Consider the following 24,374-nt stretch of genomic DNA (forward strand, 5'->3'; position numbering starts at 1 on the left):
CGGAAGTATACAGACATTTTAGGGGGAATTTTAGGGTCGGGGATCAAGAGGGCGGGAGTTAATTAGGAAGATCTTTATATGGAGGAATTTTTCATGGGGGAAGCCGGATTTCCCGACATTATTTAAAAACAATCAGAAATTATATTAAAAAAACAGTTTTTTAACTGAAAGAAAGGAGAAATATTAAAACTTGAAACCAACATAAATTATAACATATATGAGGGGAGTCACCCTCTTCAATACCTCGCTCTTTACGCTGTTTTTTTAGTACTTTTAAAAGAGCTATTTATTCTAACTAAATGCCATTTGTAATTCAGGAGTTATTCTTAAAGAATTGGGACAAAATTAGAACTTTAGCGCAAAAGTGAAGTATTGACGAGGGGGCGACCCCCTAAATAGACTATATGTAATAATTTCTGTTCAGTTTAAGTTTTAATGTAGCTCCTTACTTTCAATTCAAAAAAAACTAGTTTTTTTATTTGAATCGTAATAAGACTGTATCTTGTAATCAAACGGTTATCTTGAATTTTAAAACAAGAGTTATCATGCCATTTTGACATTTTAAAAGTGTAATTGTTTTATATAATTGTCATAGAGAAGTTATTCTAATCATTGAAAAGCCTCTATATACCAGTGTTGGGTCAAGTAATCCAAAAAAAGTATTTAAGTATAAGTACCAAGTACTCAACCAAAACTATAATTAAGTATCAGTACTAGTTACTTGAAGTAAATAATGCTTAAGTACTTAGTACTTAAGTACAGAAGTACAAGACTAGAAGGTTTTTTTTGCATGGTAAAGAATATGGTTAGATTGGTCGTCGGAAGAGAAACTGACATTAGTTATTCCAGTGGAGGAGTGAAAAGGAACTCCATTCTAGTACCACCAGGGCCATATCCAGGTATCCAGGGTGGCTTACCAGGTTTTAAACCCCCCCCCACCCACCGAAATGCTTTTCCGACTTGCAAATTCGTCTAGAAATGCCCTAATCTTAATCAGGTATTTTGTATCGCGGGAGGGTATTTTTTGCATCCCTCCCGAATAAAACTTTTCGGTAAATCCCCCCCCAACGAAAATTTTGGATACGGCCCTGAGTACCATCCATAACGCCTCAGCTTCAAGCATATTAAAACTTTTATAGCTAACAAAACACAAAAAAATGGCTTCTAATTCATTATAATAATATAAAGTGTCTAAAAATTATACCAGTATTGACTTTCATTGTGGCTTTTTTAGAAAGAGAGAGAGAGAGAGAGAGAGAGAGAGAGAGAGAGAGAGAGAGAGAGAGAGAGAGAGAGAGAGAGAGAGAGAGAGAGAGAGAGAGAGAGAGACAGAGAGTGAGAGAGAGAGAGAGAGAGAGAGAGATGAGAGAGAGAGAGAGAGAGAGAGAGAGAGAGGGAGAGAGAGAGAGAGAGAGAGGAGAGAGAGGAGAGAGGAGAGAGAGAGAGAGAGAGATTTATAAACAAAAAATTATTGCTACTTCCCCTAAAAAGCAAAGCTTGTACGTGGGGGAGGTAGAGGAAACAAAATATTTAAAACAAAAAGAACACATGGCAACCGACACCACTATCACCACCACACTAGACAATAAATTCAAAAGGATATCATATATTATATAAGGATTTATAAACAAAACATATAAACAAAAAATTATTGCTACTTCCCCTAAAAACCAAAGTTTGTACGTGGGGGAAGTAGATAAAACAAAATATTTAAAACAAAAAGAACACATGGCAACCGACACCACTATCACCACCACACTAAACAATAAATTCAAAAGAATATCATATATTATATAAGGATTTATAAACAAATAATATAAACAAAAAATTATTGCTACTTTCATTAAAAAGCAAAGCTTGTACGTGGGGGAGGTAGAGAAAACAAAATATTTAAAAAAAAGAAAACATGGCAACCGACACTACTACCACCACCTCATTAAACAATAAATACAAAAGAATATCATTTATTATACTTCTCCTCCGGGAGCATCATATCAACAAAATCCCCACAATAATTAAATAAATCAATCAAAACTTGTATTCAGCAAAAATCAGTTCCTTAATGGTTTTTCTAAATATATTGGGATATCCAATAATCTTAATATTACGAATTAAGCTATTCCATTTCCATTTACCTCTATAAAAAAAAAAAAAAAAAAAAAAAAAAAAAAAAAAAAAAAAAAAAAAAAAAAAAAAAAAAAAAAAAAACTTGAACGGGAAGAAATACCTCTAGTTACATAGAAGTCAACACTACGCCTTGTATCGTGAAAATGAACAGTAGACCTAATGGAAAATGAATCAACAAAACAACGATGCTGAATATCCTGCTGCAGTCTAAAATAAACCAAAGTACGTAGAATTGACGAAGGTCTGCAACCGACAAAGTTTTCTAAGTTTTGGAAATTTCTCGAACAGACTTGCGTGGAGATATGTCAGCTAAAATCCTTACTGCGTGAATATATTTAACTCTTATTGGTTTTAGGATAGAAGAAAAAGTAGGGAGCCGAATACTCGAACAATAAAGTATATACGGGTGTATCAAAGAAAAATAAAGATGATGAAGGACAGATTTAGGAAAACAATGCTGTAGTTTCTTCATTATACCTAGATTTCTTGCCAGAAGTTGGTAGTTAAGGTTACATGCTGCTTAAAAGAGTTTCATTTATTACAATCCCAAGTATTTCAAAGACGCAGTCCGTTTTATAACGCCATTGGACATATTTAATCCCTTGATTCACGGGTAAAAGTCCGGTGATGGCGACAAAATAATAAAGTTAGACTTAGCCATGTTAATCCTTACTTTATTTACCTTCAGCCACGCTACAATTCTATTAATTGATTCCTTCATGGAAATCTGCAGCAACTCCTCTGTCTTAGCTGTGCTAATAGCTGCTGCGTCACAAAAAAAGCAAAACTGTTTCATTAGTCGGGTTTACCGTTATTTTATTCATTCTGTAGCAAAAGTTATTTAGAAAATAGGCAGATCATTAAGAAATACCAAGAATAATATAGGACCAAAAACTGATCCTTGCGAAACACCTATCTCAATACAATTTTGTCCAGAGAAGAATCATTTAATTGGACATACTAATAAAGATTACTTCTTAAATAAAAATCTTAATAAAAGACTTCTTAAAAAATTTAAAGGTTTTTCCCTCAAACCAAACACCTCACACTTCTAAACAGTGTTGCGATGGGTGGTACAATTGTACCAGATTCAGTACTTTTTTCTCTGACCTGTACATCTGTACAACTTTTTTTTAAAGTCAGAAAATCAGTACATTTACGTCGAACTGGTACAAATTCAGTACATTTTCTCCAAAACTAAAAAAAAAGAACGATTTTTACTTGTAAACGGAACCTTTACCATTCATTGCTATGGCAAATACTCTCGCGACTTGTCTGTCTGCTTTTATTTAGAGGTTAACTCTATGGTAAATTTGGAGTCGTTACGGAAAACGGAAAGTTGTCGCGGATTTTCAAAAACTAAAATTGCTATCATCTTAACTCCAGTTGTGAGGTAAGCCTGCTGAAGTCTTCTTCAGATTTGCCATGTCAGCAACGCTAAGTATGTAGTGTAGTGGCTTATTCAGATGATTGTTATGTACGGTATTTGTGCAACAAGTCCTTCTTGCAACCCACATTGCTACAGGCTCGATCACTAACTTAGTGATCTAACAAAATGCACATTCAAACCTACAAGTTCAGACTGTTCAAAATATCTATCAGTTATAGTATGAATGACAATAGGTTTTATGTGAGCCATACCTGTATGCGATTAGCCCCCATGTTTCTTAAGCTGATCACTTGTGGAAAAGCAGATAGAAGAGGCTTAGAGTAGGAGTGACTAGGAGTGTAGTGGAGAGCATATCGGCTAGACATATGCCATGGTGAAATCTACCTTCATGAACCTTTCATGTGCAGAATACTTGGGTAGAGGTATACTTATTTGAATGTTTGTTGACTTTGAACTTTGCCATTTTCATGCACTTGCTGTGACTAAAGTTAACTATCAATTAGCCAAAGTAGGCAATTAGGGGCCTCTGAAAATAGTCTACCTGAATAGGTATTTTGGATCTTCATTCTACCATTTAGCCCAAAACTGCACTGTTTATATTTAAGTATGGTAACTGTTTAAATAAGCATACCTCATACCTTTAATTTGAGCTCATTCCGAGCTCCACAACTCAACAACCCCTTTCTCGATTAGAGCCAGGCCCATAGACATAACATATGTCCTCCATGGACAAAGCATATTTGGAGTTTTTGTTTTGGTTATCTGCGGCTTCTTCTGCTTCAGTCTGCTTAAAATTGCTATCCTTTTGGTTATCACTTAGGTTAGGCTACTGCCGCTTTCCGTAAGCGTTGTTCAAATTGGTTAAATAAGACGAATAAGGGATTTTCGGAAGAGACATCTCTGGGTCCGTGGTTCGTGGATCCAGTGGAATTTCTTCGCGACTCAACCGCTTTTCCTTTGTGGCAGATTTTGCGTGACTTTCCAGCTCTGAGTTACCTTCATTTGGCAGAACTAATTTACCTCAATAGGCACATTTTGGCTCTTTGGCTACTGAGCACGCTCTAGAGCCAAGCTCTATTCCAGAAAACACGAAGGTGCGGAAAAATAAGGTTAGAAAAGAAAATGGGAGCCATCGGGAAGAGAGAGAAAAATAAGCGAAAAGAACGATATTGTATAGATTCGTACAGTAGCGCGAAAGAAGATCGCGTGTTGCGCGAAGCGCAACACGCGAAAAAAAATTTTTTGTGTCTGGTACATTTTTTCCCGGGAAGTACATTTTTAGACCTATGTCTAGTACAATTCAAAAAATCAATATCGCAACACTGCTTCTAAAGCAGAACTTCATGATCCAAAGTGTCAAAAGCTTTTATAGGATCTAAAAATACAGCACCTACATTATAACCTCTATCTCATACGTCATTAATAATAGTTGTCAAACAAATCTGTTGTCCTGTTAAGTTGTCCTTGTAAATGCGAGTTAATATCTTTTAACCACGTTTCAATTAAAGTGATCATCTGAAAGACATTAGTTTTTATTAGCTCCGATATGTAAAATGTTAAGGCCAAATCGGCCCTTATCACAATACAAGGGTAGTGTATCCTACTTAAAAACACACCTAGATGATTCATTTGTAAAAATCTCAGTAGCATTAATATCTAAATTTCTATTAATCATTTCATTAAACTGGCTGGAAAAATCAACTCTTCGACTTTCAAGTTGGATGACATTACTTTTCACAGGAGGTAAAACAATATCTCTAACCATGATCAATAAAAGTTAATGCATATGGGGGTATAGGGTGGTGGCGGAGAGAAACATCATCATCAACTAAAACATATATCTAGGCCTGGATAAATACAAAGAAATATATATATATATATATATATATATATATATATATAATATATATATATATATATATATATATATATATATATATATATATATATATATATATATAGATAAATATATATATATATATATATATATATATATATATATATATATATATATATATATATATATATATATATATATATATATATATATATGCGGAGAGAAACATCATTATCAACTAAAACATATATCTAGGCCTGGATAAATACAAAGAAATATATATATATATATATATATATATATATATATATATATATATATATATATATATATATATATATATATATATATATATATATATATATATATATATTATATATATTTATATATATATATATGTACATATATATATATATATATATATATATATATATATATATATATATATATATATATATATATATATATATATATATATATATATATATATATATATATATATATATATATATATATATATATATATATATATATATATATATATATATATATATATATATATATATATATATATATATATATATATATATTTATATATATATATATATATTTATATTTTATGTATATATATATATATATATATATATATACTAGCTGTAGGGGTGGCGCTTCACGCCACCCCAACACCTAGTTGGTGGGGCGCTTCGCGCCCCCCCAAGCCCCCCCGCGCGCGTAAGTCGTTACGTGCCATATTAGTTACGCGCCATTGTAGTTGTGTCCCTGTGTCCCACCTGTGAATAGAGATAGATATAAATATATGTTTTTAACTACGTAAAACATGCGAATATACAACATTCTTTGCTGGCCCATTGTCTGTGCATATAAATAGATTGTCAGGTTTACTGACTCTTGAACATGCAACATATAATTGTCCATGGGAAAAACAATCCGTATTCAGATCTATACCTCATTATTCTAATGATGTGTCCCTGTCGTCATTTATATTCCCTGTGTCCCGGTCGTTATTTGTGTCCCGGTGTCGCAGTTTGTAATTTCTCTTTGAGTGTCCCGGTCGTCATTTATATTCCCTGTGTCCCGGTGTCCCGGTCGTCATTTGTGTGCCGGTGTCCCGGTCTGTAATTTCTATTCGAACAATCCCTGTGTCCCGGTCGTCATTTATATATCCCGCCTGTGCCCCCGGCGTCCCCGTTGTAGTTGTGTCCCTGTGTCCCGGTCGTCATTTATATTCCCTGTGTCCCGGTCGTGATTTGTGTCCGGGTGTCCCAGTCTGTAATTTTTCTTTGAGGTTCCCGGTCGTCACTTATATTCCCTCTGTCTCGGTCGTCATTTGTGTCCCGGTCTGTAATTTCTCTTTGAGTGTTCTTTCTTTTTAGTTTTTTTTTAGTTTTTTACCTTTTTTCTTTTTTCAGTTTTCTTTTTCTTCTTTATTTTTCACCGTCACTATGAAGTACATATCGACGAACCTTTGTTTTTTTTAACTTAAATCTGGTAGGCATTGATGACCTTATCCAAGTCAAAATCCCAAACACAATCATCATCGCTATCATTTTCAGTTTTGATATGTTTTGACTCTCGCTGTCCAGGTGGATTTTCATCTAACTGCGCGGTTTTGCGTTTTTTAGCCGCAAGCCTGTTTTCTTGCTGTTCTTGTGATTCCCCGGCACGCTTTCTTTTCTTACTTTCTCTATCAGCTGCAAGCCTGTTTTCTTGCTGTTCTTGTGATTCCTCGGAACGTTTTCTTTTCTTACTTTCTCTATCAGCAGCAAGTTTTTTGGCATAAACTCTTTGACCAGCTTCCTCGGCTGTTGCCATTGTAGGTTCTTCAGTCATTTTACAATTAAACATTTTTCCGTGAACAAATGTCTTAAATACCATTAATGACGTCACCGTCATAGCAAAAATGACGACAACTAACTTCATGACGTCAGTCGACACAGAAACATGACGTCACCTGACAGACAGACAACTTATTTTTATATATATAGATATATATATATATTCCGTCAAAGCAGACATACAAAAAAAATGTATTAATGAATGATTCATGACACACAGCAAAACCATTCAAAAAGACATCATCCCGCTACCACCCACTCAAAGAATTTTTTCATTAGCGAAAATTTTAGATTATTTACTCACAAATAAAAAGCAACATTAACCCAAACATTTCAAATTCATCTTTATCACATTTCTGTATCTATTTGACTAAACCAAGTGAAAAAGAGAAGATAATTCAGCAATTAGTAAACTAAACATACTTACGGAAGGGTTATGTGCTAGTTCCTCAGTCCATTCGTCACACATAAACTTCACTTTCATACAACCCGGACGTTTCAACTGAAGATATGATGGTGGAACTGTGTTTGACACCCATGAAATAATACTAATTGATTTAAGACATATTTATTTTCATATAACTTTTTCTTGCCTTTATCACAGAAAATATGGAATCGTCACTCACATAAATATTTACCTGGTTTGCTATCTTTCTTCCTTTAAGCTAGTAAGGAGCAGCAATATTAAAACTTAAAATATTACGTATATGAGGGGGATTGCCCCAAGATTCTTGGTGTTCTAATGAAACAAACCTTGTGTTTCAGGAGTAGTTTAAAGTAGCTTTTAAACAGCAAAATAGCCAATATCTTTGGTTACTATAGACACGTGGTGCTCTGTATTTAGTGGCCATGAAGCACTGTTCGATTTTGTTGCTGAGGGAAACTCGGCAAAGTATTACCATAGCATCATAGTTCCCATGAGCAAACGAAAATACAAGATATATTTTTGATCGTTTTCTATCTTCATTTGGGTATTCGGATATATATATAGTATTAGTATTGGTAATATACTATTGGGTATATATTCATTTGGGTATAAGGACTAAAACAAAGGTTGTGGTTGGGGTTATGGTTTAAAGCCTCTTTCTGTGCAAATTTTGTACTCTTCTGTGAGAGCTCCTTGGGATGAAGGTGGAGTGTCAATCAAATCCCTACTTTCCGTTCATTCAAAAAAATATACTTTCGTGGATGCCTTTGAGTCCCAAAATTAATAACAATATAAAGTTTACCTTACATACAAGGATATGCTATCTTCCAATTGATTCTTCTTTTTAATTTTCCTATCATATCAGAGTTACCAAGGTGCTATGCTGAATTTTGATACCTTTTAGTTCCGGAATTACCAAAATACTATCCTATCCCTATATCCTACAAAACACTGGCAACAGTACAGAAATCTCAACATTAGCAAAACTTGATACCGAGCATTGTTTTACCTAATAAATCCTGCTGGGGTAGCCATTTAACTAGTTTCACATTATCTGGGATAACATCAAAGTTATCAGTCTCCCATTTCCAAATAACTCGTTGTTTCAGCCGTGAAAATGCATTTAAAAACATTTTCTGGATTTCAACTGGCATATCACTTGCTTTGATAATTGATCCAAGTCCAAACACAATGAATCCATCAACATCTGAATAGGATACGAATTCTTGTAAATCCTATAAAAAATCCACTAGATCATGCAATGACAGACAATGATAATCGATTACAAGAACTTTTGAGAGCCCACAGGTCTGCGTTTGTGCAATTCCTCGCCACAAAACTTTATTTTCATACAAATAAGTCAGTCACTCAAGATTATAAATGATTTTAGTAAAGTTAGCTGTTAAGTAATGTCTATTTTTATGGTTATCTGGGAAAGTGAACCTTTCCTGGATAAATTTATGTTGTAGTACACAAACCATTAAATTATTTCTCTGAGAACCGACGGACATATAGCTGGAAATCAACGGAATTTCTTCGTCTGTGCGTTCTCTAGTCTATTTACGTTTTATTTTGTGTTGATGAATAGTAGCGACAGAGATCTGAGTTTATATTTATTTTCAATGAGTGGAAAAAAGTGTTTAAATGTATTTTGCTACAGAGTATTTTTTATATCTGGCTTTTCGGTATGATTATTTCAAATTTTCTTTTGCTTCTGTCTACTTATGGTTTTGAAACAAAATTTCTCGTTCTGCTCGTTTTTCTTTCTGCACCTAAAAAGTCGGATGCTGTGCCTTTGAGTACGGTGACCCAAATGACGACATTTCTGCTGCTTAACTGGGATATGTTCAGGCAGCTTTATTACTCCTCCAATGCTCGATATAATATGAGGTTCCATTTTCTGGTTACCAGCCTATCATTCTAGATCGATTTTGGTAGGTTTTATTTCTATGATGATTTCATGATAAGTGTAAACTAACCGGCTCCATGATTTCGAGAAAAAAATTGACTTAAATAACTTGGCGATGAATATTCTGATGTTTTTATCCAATCTTTTCCTCCTAGCAAATATATAAATAATGAAAAAAACCCCACCATTTAATCTGTTAAAGTCATCCATAATCACGTTTTAGAATAATTGTCTTGAAGTGCTTAGTAGTTTTGATTTTCTATCTACATTCCTTCTTAGTAATCGAATGAGATTGTTGGATTATCTATTTTGATTAGAAATATTTGATTAGATATTCTATATTTGATTAGAAATTGAAATTTCTAGTGTTCTTTTTAAGATATTGGAGGTAATTAAGTATTTAAGTGTTGTTAGTAGAAAGTAATTGGAGGGCAACAAGCCCTTCCTAAGGCCGTAATTTCCCCATGCACATCCAATGAGAATTTTGAGATTAAAAGGAAAAATTTACTACTTTTTCCAGCGTAGTTGAAAGGTTCAGAGGATGACAACCCCCAGCCCAGCCCTCAGGACAAGGGTTGTAAGTTATGTCCTGGAGGCATACAGGTTATCAAAACAACATATCACCAATGTCTTGTCAGTGACTTATTGCATTGCGTTGGGACTTCAAAATGACATATCAGCAATGTCTTGGCAATGACTTATTGCATTACGTTGGTACTTCCTGGACTTGATGGAAGGGATGTTCTTCTAACCAAAGGACAATACCTTAATAATACTACAGCTACAAGTACTACCGCTGAAACTATTAATATTACTACTAGCAATACCAATACTGCTATTGTGAACATCATTACAACTATGCCTAAGAGCACAAAGGTTCAATCTTCAAGGAATTTTGAGGGGACAAGGTGAACTGAATCACAACATGCCGTCTGTATACAGCTTGTCAAAAGGGCATAACAGCAATATCTTAAGATGGTGTGTGAAGTTGAGACTAACAAGGTTTGTCGTGGGGATTTCAAACTAACTAAAAGAAAATACTTCTATCCTAATGCTACTGCTTCTACTCACGCTACTACTACTGCTACTATTATTACTACTTCTACTGCTACTACGGCCACTAAAGCTAAGGCTACCAATATTGATTCTTCTGCTTCTACTACTTCTGCTGCTATTAAACCAAGGATGTTAAGGTAATAAATTTAGGATATATTAAGACTGTATGGAGCTATATCAATGTATACTACGTTAAAACAGGTTGTTAAAAGGACCCATCAGAAATTCTTCAAGAATGGTTAATGGTACTAAGTTGAAACTTTCACGTTGTGTTGAATGGGATGCTGAAACTAGCAAAACTGGGACAGACAATTAGTTGCCCCCCCAACTCCCCCAAAGAGAGCAGGTCTGGTCTGGTTATGCCAGTCACGTATCATGGACTTAAGCTTATTTTTCCCACCAAGTTTCATCCTGATCTCTCCACTCTAAGTGTCTTCCAAGATTTCCGGTTCCCCCAACTCCCCCAATGACACTGGATCCGGTCGGATTTAAAATAAAAAAAATTGAGTTACGAGGTCCTTCTAAATATGAAATTGTATCAAGATCCGATCACTCCTTCGTAAGTGAAATATACAGCATTTATTCAAATTTTTCAGAATTACCCCCCCCCCACTCCACCAAAGAGAGCAGATCTGGTCCGGTTATGTCAGTCATGTATCTTGGACTTGGGCATATTCTTCCCGCCAAGTTTAATCCTGATCTCTCCGCTTTAAGCATTTTCCAAGATTTTCAGTTTCCCCTCTCCCCAATAACATTGGATCCAGTCGGGATTTAAAATCAGATATCTGATTTACGGGGTCCTTCTAAATATAAAATGTCATTAAGATCAGATCACTCCTTCGTAAGCTAAAAATACCTCATTTTTCTAATTTTTCAGAATCAACCCTCCCCTCCAACTCCCCCAATGAGAGCGGATTCGTTCCGGTTATGTCAGTCACGTATCTAGGACTTCTGCTTATTTTCCCACCAAGTTTTATCCCGATCCCTCCACTCTAAGCGTTTTCCATGATTTTGGGTTTCCCCCAATGTCACCGAATCCAGTCGGGATCAAGGAGGCACACTCGTGCCTCTTTAAAGAGGCGAACCACGACAATGTTAAGCGATCTTCGGTTCCAGTGGTCGCAGAGGGATGGGGAGGGATGCATTTCGTAGCCCGAGCTCGAACTAAGAAACCTGCCAAATTTCATCCCCCTCCGACTTTTCCTTCATGGGGAAAATCTGGCCGAAAGTTTCGACCCACCAACCCCACCCCCCTTTAACGTTGTCCGATCGGGCTGAAATTCACAAGTTAAGGTCCCCTAGGGCCCAGGAGCTTATCCGCGAAATTTCAGCTCGATCCGATAACTCCTTCCCTGTTTTCCAGAAACCACGCATAGCCACTTAATGTTCATGTTCTCCTTTTGTTTCTTTTTCGCCACGCCTACAGGTCACAGCCGACATCGGATCTGGGTGTACGAAGACTCATTCGACGCGGAACTCTCCGAGTAATTTTCCTGGAAAGTTTCGTCGGAAAATCTTAACCCCCCGATTTTCTAGCTTAGAAAAACCCATTTCCCCATAAGAGCCCATGTTAATTTTTGAAATTCTTAAAAGTTATATTTATACACATGCAGGTATTTCGACTTCAAACATGCCCGGTTAGCTCAGTCGGTAGAGCGTGGGACTTTTAATCCTAAGGTCAAGGGTTCAAGTCCCTTATCGGGCGGTTTTTTTTCACAAAATATGAAAAAAACTTCGTTTTCTTAAAGAGTTAAAGAGGCTGCGTCCCAAAGTCGAACCTTAAAACGTACAGGAATTAGGAGAGGCAGTCCTAATTCCTGTATGAGGAGTACAGGAATTATTAAATTACATCCACCATGGATTGTAGAAAAACGTACAGAAATAATATGAAAAAAACTTCATTTTCTTAAAGAGTTAAAGAGGCTGCGTCCCAAAGTCGAACAGGAATTAGAAGAGGCAGTTGGGGGGCTGCCGCCCCCCAAACCCCCAGCTTTTAAAGACTCTTTTGTACAGGTTTTTTGTTTTGTTAATAAAAAGAGGGCCTTTCCGAATCCAAGAGCGGGGGGTTAGGGGGGCGGCAGCCCCCCACAACAAAAAACCTGTACAAAAGAGTCTTTAAAAGCGGGGAGTTTGGGGGGCGGCAGCCCCCCAACTGCCTCTCCTAATTCCTGTACTTTTAAGGTTCGACTTTGGGACGCAGCCTCTTTAACTCTTTAAGAAAACGAAGTTTTTTTCATATTATTTAAAATAAGAGCTCTGAGACACAATATCCTTCCAAACATCAAATTTCATTGAGATCCAATCACTCCTTCGTAAGTTAAAAATACCTCATGTTTTCTGATTTTTCAGAATCAACCCTCCCCCCAACTCTCCCAAACAGAGCAGATCCGTTCCGGTTATGTCAATCACGTATCTCCGACTTCTGCTTATTTTTCCCACCAAGTTTCATCCCATTCCCTCCACTCTAAGCGTTTTCCAAGATTTTAGGTCCCCCCAACTCCCCCCAATGTCACCGGATCTGGTCGGGATTTAAAAAAGAGCTCTGAGACATAATATCCTTCCAAACAACAAATATCATTAGGATCTAATCACTCGTTCCTAAGTTAAAAATACTTCGTTTTTTTCTATTTTTTCCGAATCAACCGGCCAACCCCCACTCCCCCCAGATGGTCAAATCGGGGAAACGACTATTTCTAATTTATCTGGTCCGGTCCCTGATACGCCTGCCAAATTTCATCGTCCTAGCTTATCTGGAAGTGCCTAGACAAGCAATACCGGGACAGACAGACCGACGGACAGAATTTGCGGTCGCTATATGTCACTTGGTTAATACCAAGTGCCATAATAACTAAAGATGCCATGCGCATACTGCTACTAATGTTTCTACAACTATTACTACTACGCAAGCTATGAGTATTAAGATGAAGGCTTTAAGGAATATTCAGGGGGGTGTTAAACTAAATCTAAACAAACTATGAGCATGTTGATTTTCAAAAAGGTGACCAAGCGATTTCTCAAAAACGGCTTACATTATTAAGCTAGATCTTTAAGTATAAGTTGAGGTGGATTTCGGACTAGCCAAAAATACCTTGAATTAATAAAAAGGGAATAGTTGTGGCAAAAGTCAAAGTCATGGTCAATTGTAGAAAAAACCAAAATAGATTGTCCACTGAAATGGGCATCAAGTGCAAGGTTAATTTTACCCCTTTTATTGCCGTTGTTACTGTCTCCGACTTATGCTACACCTCTCATGAATGTCACTCCACAGTGAGTCAACAGACTCAACCTGTTGAGGTTCTACCTTGGCTTTTCGCAATTATAATTGCCAAATTGACAATTGTCGATTGTAACTAACTGACGAAGGCAAATTGTTTATATATAGTCCAATTTGCCTATATATAGCCAAATTTGCCTATATATAGGCAGATATGGATATTAAAATACTTAAATACTAATACTTAGATATTAATACTTAAAAGTATGGATATTAAAGTATCCATACTTTAAGCGGCGGGCATAGGCTAGATGGGATGAGGGTCTGACTCTCTGGTATTTATTAGTTAATTTAAAGAATTTGCAAAACCTTGGTTCGTGGCTAGTTTAGAGCAATGGTCTAAACGAGCCACGGCATCAGGCATCCGTGCCTTTGAGGAATGAACATGGGCGTGAAAAAAGACTATATTGTTGGTATACGCTTAGCGATTGATTACCGCTAGAGAAATAGGCTAAACATTCAACGGCTTTGAGCATCCGTGCTCTAAGCAGTGAACATGGCCCTGATGGAGTCTGACATGAAAAAGGAAATATATTGTTGGTATATGTGTAGCGTAGGGTTACTACTAGAGCAACGCTCTTAACTTTAGCCACGGCTTGAAGGCCTCCGTGCTTTTGAGCGATGAACACGGGCATGAAAAAGGAACTATATTGTTGGTCTATGTTTAGGGATTTAGGGAAGGTACTTGTACTATTAATATTACCACAACAGTTTCTGTAGTTACAGACGATAAGGGTATTAAGGTCAAATTTCTAGAGAACGTTTCGGCCAATGGTCAAGTATGGTTCTGAAGCGTCGACGCTCCAAAAAACAGAGGAGGATTGAAGAGCTGTTTTCTAGAGAATTTGCCTATGGATTGTTTTGGGTTTCTGACTGACTGACTGTATCTCAAAAAGTAAGTTGTACCAAAATCTGGTTCAGCCCCGCTTTTTAGGGCTATAATGACATCTAGGGTCAAACGAAAAGTTGGTCGTCCCCAAATGACACTTCGTGGGAGGGTAGAGTAAGGCTTTGTATAGATTTGAATGGAGGAGGAACGTGCATGTCCTTAGGCAGCTTGGTGCTAGAGTGATTCGGTAGTAGTAATAATAGTAACAGAAAGATTGCGCAAGTTATATTGCAAAATCTCTTCTTTCTTTCTTGGAGCTGTGAAAGCTTAGCCGCAATAGCAGTGTCACCAGAGTCTATGGCGAGAAGATAATCTACTTGATGTTTTCTAGGGACACCAAAGATAGCTAAACTATCCCAAAGGATATCGAAGGACTGTTTTTTCCTCTGCAAAATAAATCCTCCATTTAATCAACTTTCCTCAGCTTTGTCATGTCTTACCATCCCTTTCTCAAATATCTGTTCTTTTATAGGGAAAACTAATTATCATTGCTAGAAAAGAATCTTGTAAATATTCAAGTCTTGTAGTTGATGAATATTTATCTTGGAGGCTTCATTTTGATAGTCTAAGGATCAAGCTGTGAAAGAATGTATGATTATTACCTCATCTAAAATTTTTACCTCCCTTTCCCCGTCTTTCAATCAGAGTATTTTACTCTATTTGACTCTCAAAATCTCGAATCAAGCCCCTTTAAAGTCTTCAAATAAAGCACTCCCTCTTTTATTATCGACCTTTCCTGACAAATATCCTTCAAAGAGTTTTTATACATTTTTGAGGTTGTTGCAAGTTGATATGGTCGTTCCTGTTTAGTTCATTGTGTTCTTTTTAGACTTAAACAGCTTAAAGATTTATTACCATTTGCGACTGATTCTATTAATTCTTTGTTAGTTTCTTTTGTTTGGAATAGGTATAGATTAAGAAGACATTCAGCAAAATGGCCTTGCCCTAGAATTCATTCTTAACGATCTAGATTTTCTAAAAAAAAATATAAAATAAAAAGCTTTGGAATATTTGTGAAAGTTATGTGGATTCACGATCTTCTATTTTGCTTCCAAAAATAATTTAGAACTATATCTCCATGATAGTTATTCATTAATATGAAATCATGGTTGTTAGTGCTGGCTTTTATCTATAATAATGTTAATATTTGATTTGGAGTATGGATTGTGAGTCGAACGCGGAGTTTTATTTTCTTTTTAACTCAAGTATTTTTATTTTATTTGTTTTTTCACTACTCTTATCATATTATTTATTCATTTTGTAGTTGCGCAAGGGTGCCGGTTTTCAAGTAGAACTCACTTTGTAGGAACCTTCTGTAATTTTTTTCTTTTCCATTGTATCATGCAATATTGTGTTTACATGTCATGCAATGAAATTACTATGAAAATTAAAAGAACTTGAACATCACTCTTTTAGATTTCTTGGAAATAGTTTTGGAAAAATCGATCTCAAATGCTAAATTTACATTTTTGGGGTTTTCCTGGAATCATTTATCTGAGGCCTCTTGTAATTTGATCCAGTAAAACTAAAAAAAAAAACACTCAAGGTTTCATGGTTTCTCAAAAACAAAGTTTAACTATAAATTAATTTAGAAAACTTATTCCACAAGAAACATTTTTCAATGAAAAGTAAAGAACTTCATTAAGCCGAAAAATCAGCAGAAATTAAGTCAAATAATCTTCCAAACATAATATTAACATAAAGAACTGTCAATATATAAATAAAACCCAAACAAACAGAAATTACAATAAATAGCCGAGGTTATTCCTCAAAGTTCAGATAATTTTTTTTACTCATGAAAGCAAAAAAGTGAAAACATTTAAAACGCAGTTTGCTTTCAGTAAAGCACAGATTATGTTATTGTCTTGAGAAGGTATGGGGGGTTATCAGTCCTATCCATGTTAATTTCTGATCTTTTTTAGTTTGAATCGGCTATTTATTCCAAAAGGCATTGTCTTTATGGTTGCCAATAAGACAACTCAGTATTATACCGGGAACAAATTGGGGTATTAGGTTGAAACTTTTGGGACTATTACTATTACTACTTCTGCTTTTACAATTTAAACAAATAAAAAGAGGGTAAATGTGTCTAGATTGTAAAAGAGCATAAATTGAAGCATTTTGGGAATGATATGGTTTTATTTTTCATGTCAACGGCAGGAGTTGGAAAATTAAACTAAGAATTACTTTTAATAATTCAATTTAAAAAATTAACTTCTGCTCGTTTTGACTTTGACTCGGCTATTTATACATCAAAATTAATTTCAACAATAAACTTTTACTAACAAGATGAATTTGTATAATAGGTTTCACCTTTAAGCGAATGGTGTTTTCACCGAACAGTATTTTTCAACGCGTTTTCTGAACTTTCTGTAGTTACGGTTTCTGATTCACTCTTTGTTAGACCGTTAATAGGCTGCTGCTACCGTTGATTAACTAACTATAATTAACGCACATTCCACGATCCATGGAATTCAAGTCACACACTTAACAAACTGGGTGAATTTTTCGCTTTTCGTATTATTGACTTATGAATAAAGTGAACATACCACTCGTTGCCTTTTTTTAAGCTTTTTACGATCACAATAATCGCTTCTATCGCAAAATTTGTTTGTTTTAAAGGTTAGGTTGTTTGTTTTAAGTTTGAAACAAATGCTTTAAGCCTTTTTTATACTAAAAAACAGAAATTTTGGTCATTTTCAAGAGCTCAAAAAGGAGTAAAATCTAACTCTGCGATAGAAGTGATTACGATACCCGTAAAGAGCTCAAAAAAGGCATCGGGTGGTATGCTCACATTATCAGTAAGTCAATAATATGAACAACGAAAAATTTATCAAAAACTGTAGCCTGAGATTTGATTTGAATTCATTGAAAAAAAAACTGAGGGATTCAAAGCCACAATACGTAAAGCTATAATTATTGTAACTAACTATTTAAGCTATGGGATCTCCATGATCTTATCTTGAATACGTCAGAACTAAGGGTCATCTCTTGATGTACGGTACATTCTGGTTTTTATGCCATTACAAGTGTGCGATTCCAAAGAAATATCCTAATGAAAGAAAATTTCAAGCCTTTTCCTAAAACTCCTTTTTCGAGTTTATTTCTGATATTTAAAAAAAAATTATGAGGGTGGCTTGGTTGTCGTGACAAAGTAAACAGATAGAAAAGAGAGCAAGTGATTCTCAGCCACAAGATTGAAAAGGAAATATTTCCTTTTTCTTCTCTAGTAAAATTTGAACATGACCTCCAGTTTTATCACTGCTATCGAATAGCCCTTGATGAATAGAATTGAATTAGGATAATATATTTATAATTGAAACTTACCATTGGCAGAAAATTTGCTGGTCTACAATGCATTCCACCGACTTGAATAACAGTATTTGGGAAATTACGAATGTTATGCGTTGAAACATCCGTATTTAAGAAAACCAAACTTGCATTTTTTCTCATTTTTTCAAAAGTGTCGTATTCTAGTCCAATTCTTTCAGCGTGTCGTTCACCACTAGTAAAAAATAGATGATCCATCATTTTCCCCATTACCTCACCTCCAATAAAATTAACAACTCGTTGTAAAAATGTCATTTTTGGAGTGAATGATGTAAATGTACCAGGATAGGTAGCATATTCTTCTGAACCACCAAAGTAGTGGGCCATGCCAGGAGGCATTCCAGATGGGCTTAAGTATACAAATGGACAATCCCAATGTTTGATAATTGGGAGGAAAGCATCGCTAAATAAAAGTGAATGCACAATTAGATCAAAATCTTCTTTCATTAATTCTTTCAGCTTTTGACTATCGTAAACTTTAGTTGCTACAAGATCGGTTAATGTACCCAGATTAGCGATTTGGTTGAACTTAGCCCAGCCACCGTTTAACCGTAAATCAAAGAAACTAGGAAAATTATTCAGAAGCTCTTCAAAGTTAAGATCTTCAACGATCAATTCTCTTCCACCTCGTTGTAAGAAAACTTCATCTGTTGAATATGTGTAAAATGTGACATTATGACCTCCCTCTAAAAGCGCATATGATAAAACCTTAAATACATTTTTATGACTTTTGGAACCAAAAGGTTCAAATATTAAAATATTTGATGCAACAACCAAGTTAAAACTAACAAATTTCACAAGACACACAAGAAGCTTCATTGCAACTAACAGTCATTTTTTATCTCGAAATTGTTTTTTTTTTTCTGATGCTATCTTTAAGATTATCAATATGGTCACAGTCTAGTCGTAGGTAAATAAAAATCACTGTAGTAACTAGTATATTTAATAAACTGTTTAACGACCTTTGGCCGTAACGCATTATTTCTTAAAGTTTTGACCTATTTAGATTGGTTTTGTGGCCAGATGTGTAAATATGTCAGTTTTGACATATATATATATATATATATATATATATATATATATATATATATATATATATATATATATATATATATATATATATATATATATATATTTATATATAAAAGAAAATCAAGAAACTAAAGGAAAAAAGTAAATGTAAAATAAAAGTTGTACAATATTTTGACTGTTAGCCTTCTAACTCCTTTAGAGTCATGACAGTTCACTTTTTTGTCAGAAAGTTTGTTCATGTGCAAAAAAAAATAAGCTTAATGAAACCCAAATTCTTCCATGTTCTTTTTTCAGTTTTTTTTTTCTTTTTGAAGAGTTTTGCAGAGTTCTTTCTTGTCTCTTTTTGCAAGCTTCTTTGTATTTATATTAGCCACTAACTTCTATCCAATAGCTTAACCTTGCCTTTAAAGCTCCAATACCTTGTAAATGTTCTCAGAAACATTTTATCTTTTGTTTTTCATGTGCTTTCCGATTCTTTGCAAGATTGAATAAAAAAAAAACAAGTTTTTTCGACTGAAAGTAAGGAGCGACATTAAAACTTAAATCGAACAGAAATTACTCCCTATATGAAAAAGGTTGTTCCTTCCTCAACGCCCCACTCTTAACGCTAAAGTTTAACTCTTTCTCCAAGCTCTGCTTTATAAAACAATAAAAAAGCTTTAGCGTAAAGAGCGGGGCGTTGAGGAAGGAACAACCTTTTTCATATACGGAGTAATTTCTGTTCGTTTTAAATTTTAATGTCACTCCTTACTTTCAGTCGACAAGACTTGTTTTTTTTTTTTTATTTCTGAACGTTTTTGAATTAATGTTTTGATTTTCGCTTTCTGCAGATGAATAATTAAAACAAAACTTCCATATTATATTTTTTTTTAAAGGGTATGGAGGAGGCATAGTTGCCTTCCAATTTTTGGCTATTAAAAAGGCAACTAGAACTTTTAGTTTTTTTTAAGACCGTTTTTATTGGTAATATGTATACGTAACTTACGAATTAACTTACGTAACGAACTTCTAAATTCGTATATTTTTATTTTGTATAAGAGGGGGTTCGCACCGTCGTTAATACCTCGCTCTTCACATTAAAGCTTACATTTTGTCCCAACGCCTTAAGAATGACCCAGGAAATACAAAGGCCCTAAAATAAATAGTTGAAATTACTAAAAATACACTAGCGTAAATAGCGAGGTATTAAGGAGAAGATGTACCACCTCATATGCGTAACAATTTCGGTTCATTTTAAGTTTTAATATTGCTCATTACTTTCAGTTGAAAAAACTTCGTATTTATTTTTACATTGTTTTTTTTTGTAACATTAGAAAATCCTGTACCCCCATCATGGAAATTTTCTTCCCCCATGATAAATTCTCCATGGAAAGACCCTCCCACAAAACCCCTTCCCCTTGCTCCCCCCAAACAAAAAAAAAATCCCCCTGAAAACGTTTGTACACTTCCCAATAGCCATTACTATATGTAAACAATGGTCAAAACACTCCTCCGGGGACTGTGGGGGAGTAAGTCGTCCCCAAAGACATATTATTAGGTTTTCGACTATGCGGAGCAAAATGACCATCTTCAAATTTTGATCCGGTGACTTTGGGGAAAAATGAGCGTAGGAGGAGGCCTGGTGCCCTCCAATTTTTTTGGTCACTTAAAAAGGGCACTAGAACTTTTAATTTACGTGAGAATGAGCCCTCTCGTGACATTCTAGGACCACTGGGTCGATAGGATCACCCCTGGGGAAAGAAACAAAAAAACAAATAAATACGCACCCGTGATCGGTCTTCTGGCAAAAAATACAAAATTCCACATTTTTGTAGATAGAAACTTGAATACTCTACAGTATGGCTCTCTGATACGCAGAATGCGCGATTGTGTGACTCTCGTAAAGATTCTACGACTTTTAGGGGGTGTTTCCCCCTATTTCCCAAAATAAGGCAAATTTTCCCAGGCTCGTAACTTTTGATGGGTAAGACTAAATTTGATTAAATTTATATATTTAAAACCAGCATAAAAATCAAATTCTTTTAATGCATCTATTAGTATCAAGATTGTCATTTTTAGAGTTCCGGTTCCTATTGAGCCGGGTAAATCCTTACTACAGTTCGTTACCAAGAACTGTTTGACTTCATTCATTTTGGATACTACTGGCAATAACAACTTATAGCAAAGCCAACCCGCCTGCAACCAACACAGCTGCAGATTTTCCTCTTCCATCCCCATCTATTCAAAGGTGCTTTCTTTCATTATGGGTTTAGAAAGTGGGGTCTAACCATGTTTTTGTAAAGCTTACTACTTGATATACGGTCAATCAAACGAGTACCAGACTAGTCCTCACACGATTCCCTTGGAGAAATTTACAAATCTTTCTCAGCCGTTCAAATCACCCACGTTCCAATGCCACAAATGGCCACTGTCATTATTGCGGCTTTCAATTTCCTAATCTTACTTCGCCAAGTTATCTTCCTATCCTTCCAAAAAATTTCAACTGCAAAAAAAAACACACCTAGGCTATTCAAAAAATTATATCTTTATTATATTGACCATCTTTACTAATATTACTAAGTAAGTGAGTGAAGCTACGAACTTGATAGATTTTTTCATTACCTAAAATCATCTCGTCCTTCTCATTTACTGCTAGTCTAAGGGACTTAGTCTTCTTAAAATTAATTTTCAAACTTTTTTCGCACACCCGTACTTTCAATACCTTCAAAAACGTGTTAATTTCAATAGACATTTTGTCTAGGCCATTCAAATCATCTGAATAGTCTATTTCTAGAAGAGTTTTACAGTCTCATTTCATGCCATGTTTTCCTAGCTTTTGCCACGTTCCTTAGGACGAAGTCCATCAAATTCACAAGTATAAGCGGAGATAGGACCCTGATTCCTCACTGAACAAACTCTTAACCTCACTTTCTACCTTAACCGTAGCAAATGTACTCTCTTGCATAGCATTAATCACTTTAGTGTATTTTTTTGTATACCATGCAAGGATTAGACCTTCACTGAAGTTTTACTATCAGCAGAATCAAATGTCTGTTCATAATGTATAAGACTTAGAACTAAGCATTGTAATGGCATTTCCCGGTGTTAATCTAACATTGAAGATTTTGTCAACACATCTTCTCCCCTTCCAAAACTATGCTGTTCTTCCCCTAAACTTAATCCACGGCATCTCTTAGTCTAATATGCACGGATGTATCCATTATTTTTGCTTGGGAGGGCATTTTCTTCTTTTTTTGGTGGGGGGAGGGTACATAAAAAACGACAAATACATACAAAATTTGTTTAGATGCATTTTTGTTATGTTTTTACGAGTTGGACAGAAACTTTTGAGGGTTCATATCCGATAACTCACACCTGAATACGGCCATGCTAATACGCATCATGATTCTAAATGATTTTCTAAATGAATGCTTCTTACAAAAAATAAGCTATTGTCTGTAATTAAAGATCACTCTTATTATATTTCTTATAAAGGTGCTTAAATAATGTTTCCCTGAAATCACCAGGTTCACAATCACTTTTTCAAAATCATTTTCATGATTTTTAGTGATTTTTCTCCAAGTTATATTTCAAAAACTCATTTACCACACTATCAACACCTTAGGCCTCATGATTTTTTTAACTCTTTTAACACTGTTTCTAACTCCTCCTGGCAAAAACAACTCCCCCCCCCTTCCGAGTTATTGAAAAGCCGTGGATACTTACAAAAAAATGTTATCGATGGTCATTGAAAATTTTTATTGCTTTTGAAATTTGGGGGACCAGAAGGTGGACCATGCATTAACTGCCTTTACTCGCATTTTCATTTTCTTCTATTCAAAAATTCTAAAAAGTAGATAGCTAAAGGCCAATGAATAACGAAAACAAAACAGATGTTTGTGGAAGGACCTTCCCTAAGCTGCCTTCAGTGTCAAAGATTTATATACATAAACCTGAATAAGAAAGAAAAAAGCCACCTTTTGGCGATGGAAGCAAAAAGGTGACTGCAAATCAAAACAAATTAAGCGGCCATTCAAAAAGTAGATTGGGCACAGATTCTATCCATAGCTACCGTTGCAGCCTGTCTAATCATTCGATTTTTATTAACACGACTGCCTCATCCTGTTTATTATATTATAACAATTTGGGTTTATGAAAATTTCCCCCATCTCTGTTTGTTTTTAGGCCCAACGCCCACGGAGTAACTGTTTCAAGACAACGGCTGGAAACTAGTCTCATCTGCAACTGGTTTACAACCGAAATAAAACGTGTCTCCGCCCACGGACGCGAGTGGTTGTGGATCCGTTGTTTTTCTTTTCTAATTCAGCAGTGCAGTGTTTTTAACTTTGTTGAGTTCCGACGAGGAAGACCTTTCGTAGGGTTCAGAGGGAGTATTGGGTCCATCCCTACTTGGAAAGGAATCCAAAGTCTTGTCTGTTCTTACCAGCAAAAGAACTGTCTCAAGCAGATAATGAAATTTATTCCATTTTACAGAATGTCGCAGTTTAATGAAATGGTGGGACAAAAATTTATTTTTCTTCCAACGATTTATTTAGTCCAGATTTTTGATTTTCAAAGGTGTGGTAGGCATTGATCACCTTATCCACGTCAAAATCCAAAACCTAATAGTCATCGCTATGATTTTCAATTTTTGTTTGGTTCGTTTCACCTCAGCTTGTGTTTCGCCATTATGATAGACATATCGACAAACCTTGGTTTTTATGGCACTTGGTATTAACCAAGTGACATATAGCAATCGCAAATTCTGTCGGTCAGTCTGTCTGTCGGTCCCGGTTTTGCTACTTTAGGCACTTCCAGGTAAGCTAGAACGATGAAATTTGGCAGGCATATCAGGGACCGGGCCGGATTAAATTACAAATAGTCGTTTTCCCGATTTGACCATCTGGGGGGAGGAGTGGGGGCCCGTTAATTCGGAAAAATAGAAAAATTGAAGTATTTTTAACTTACGAACGGTTGATCAGATCTTAATGAAATTTGGTGTTTGGAAGGACATCGTGTCTCAGACCTGTTATTTTAAATCCCGACCGGATCTGATGACATTCCGGGGGGAAGGTTGGGAGGGGGAAACTTAAAATCTTGGAAAACACTTAGAGTGGAGGGATTGGGATGAAACTTGGTGGGAAAAATAAGCACATGTCCTAGATACATGATTGACATAACCGGAACGGATCTGCTCTCTTTGGGGTAGTTGGGGAGGGGGGGTGATTCTTAAAAATTAGAAAAAATGAGGTATTTTTAACTTACGAA

General features: G+C 35.4%; 1 protein-coding gene across 3 annotated transcripts in view; it reads right to left on the reverse strand.

Annotated features, from left to right (window-relative positions):
* LOC136030162 (UDP-glycosyltransferase UGT5-like) overlaps nucleotides 1–18,915 on the reverse strand; it is a 53,069-nt gene extending 34,154 nt beyond the window's left edge. For all 3 annotated transcript variants that reach the window (XM_065708890.1, XM_065708889.1, XM_065708891.1), the window contains exons 1-2: nucleotides 18,093–18,915; nucleotides 8,647–8,872 (exon numbers count right to left, since the gene is read on the reverse strand). In XM_065708890.1, the coding sequence (XP_065564962.1) occupies nucleotides 8,647–8,872; nucleotides 18,093–18,914 (1,048 nt within the window). In that variant the 5' untranslated portion in view covers nucleotide 18,915. The remainder of the gene's footprint in view (nucleotides 1–8,646; nucleotides 8,873–18,092) is intronic.
* Between the last annotated feature and the right edge of the window lie 5,459 nt (nucleotides 18,916–24,374).

Source organism: Artemia franciscana, chromosome 8 (assembly GCF_032884065.1).
Source record: "Artemia franciscana chromosome 8, ASM3288406v1, whole genome shotgun sequence".
Classification (NCBI taxonomy): domain Eukaryota; kingdom Metazoa; phylum Arthropoda; class Branchiopoda; order Anostraca; family Artemiidae; genus Artemia; species Artemia franciscana.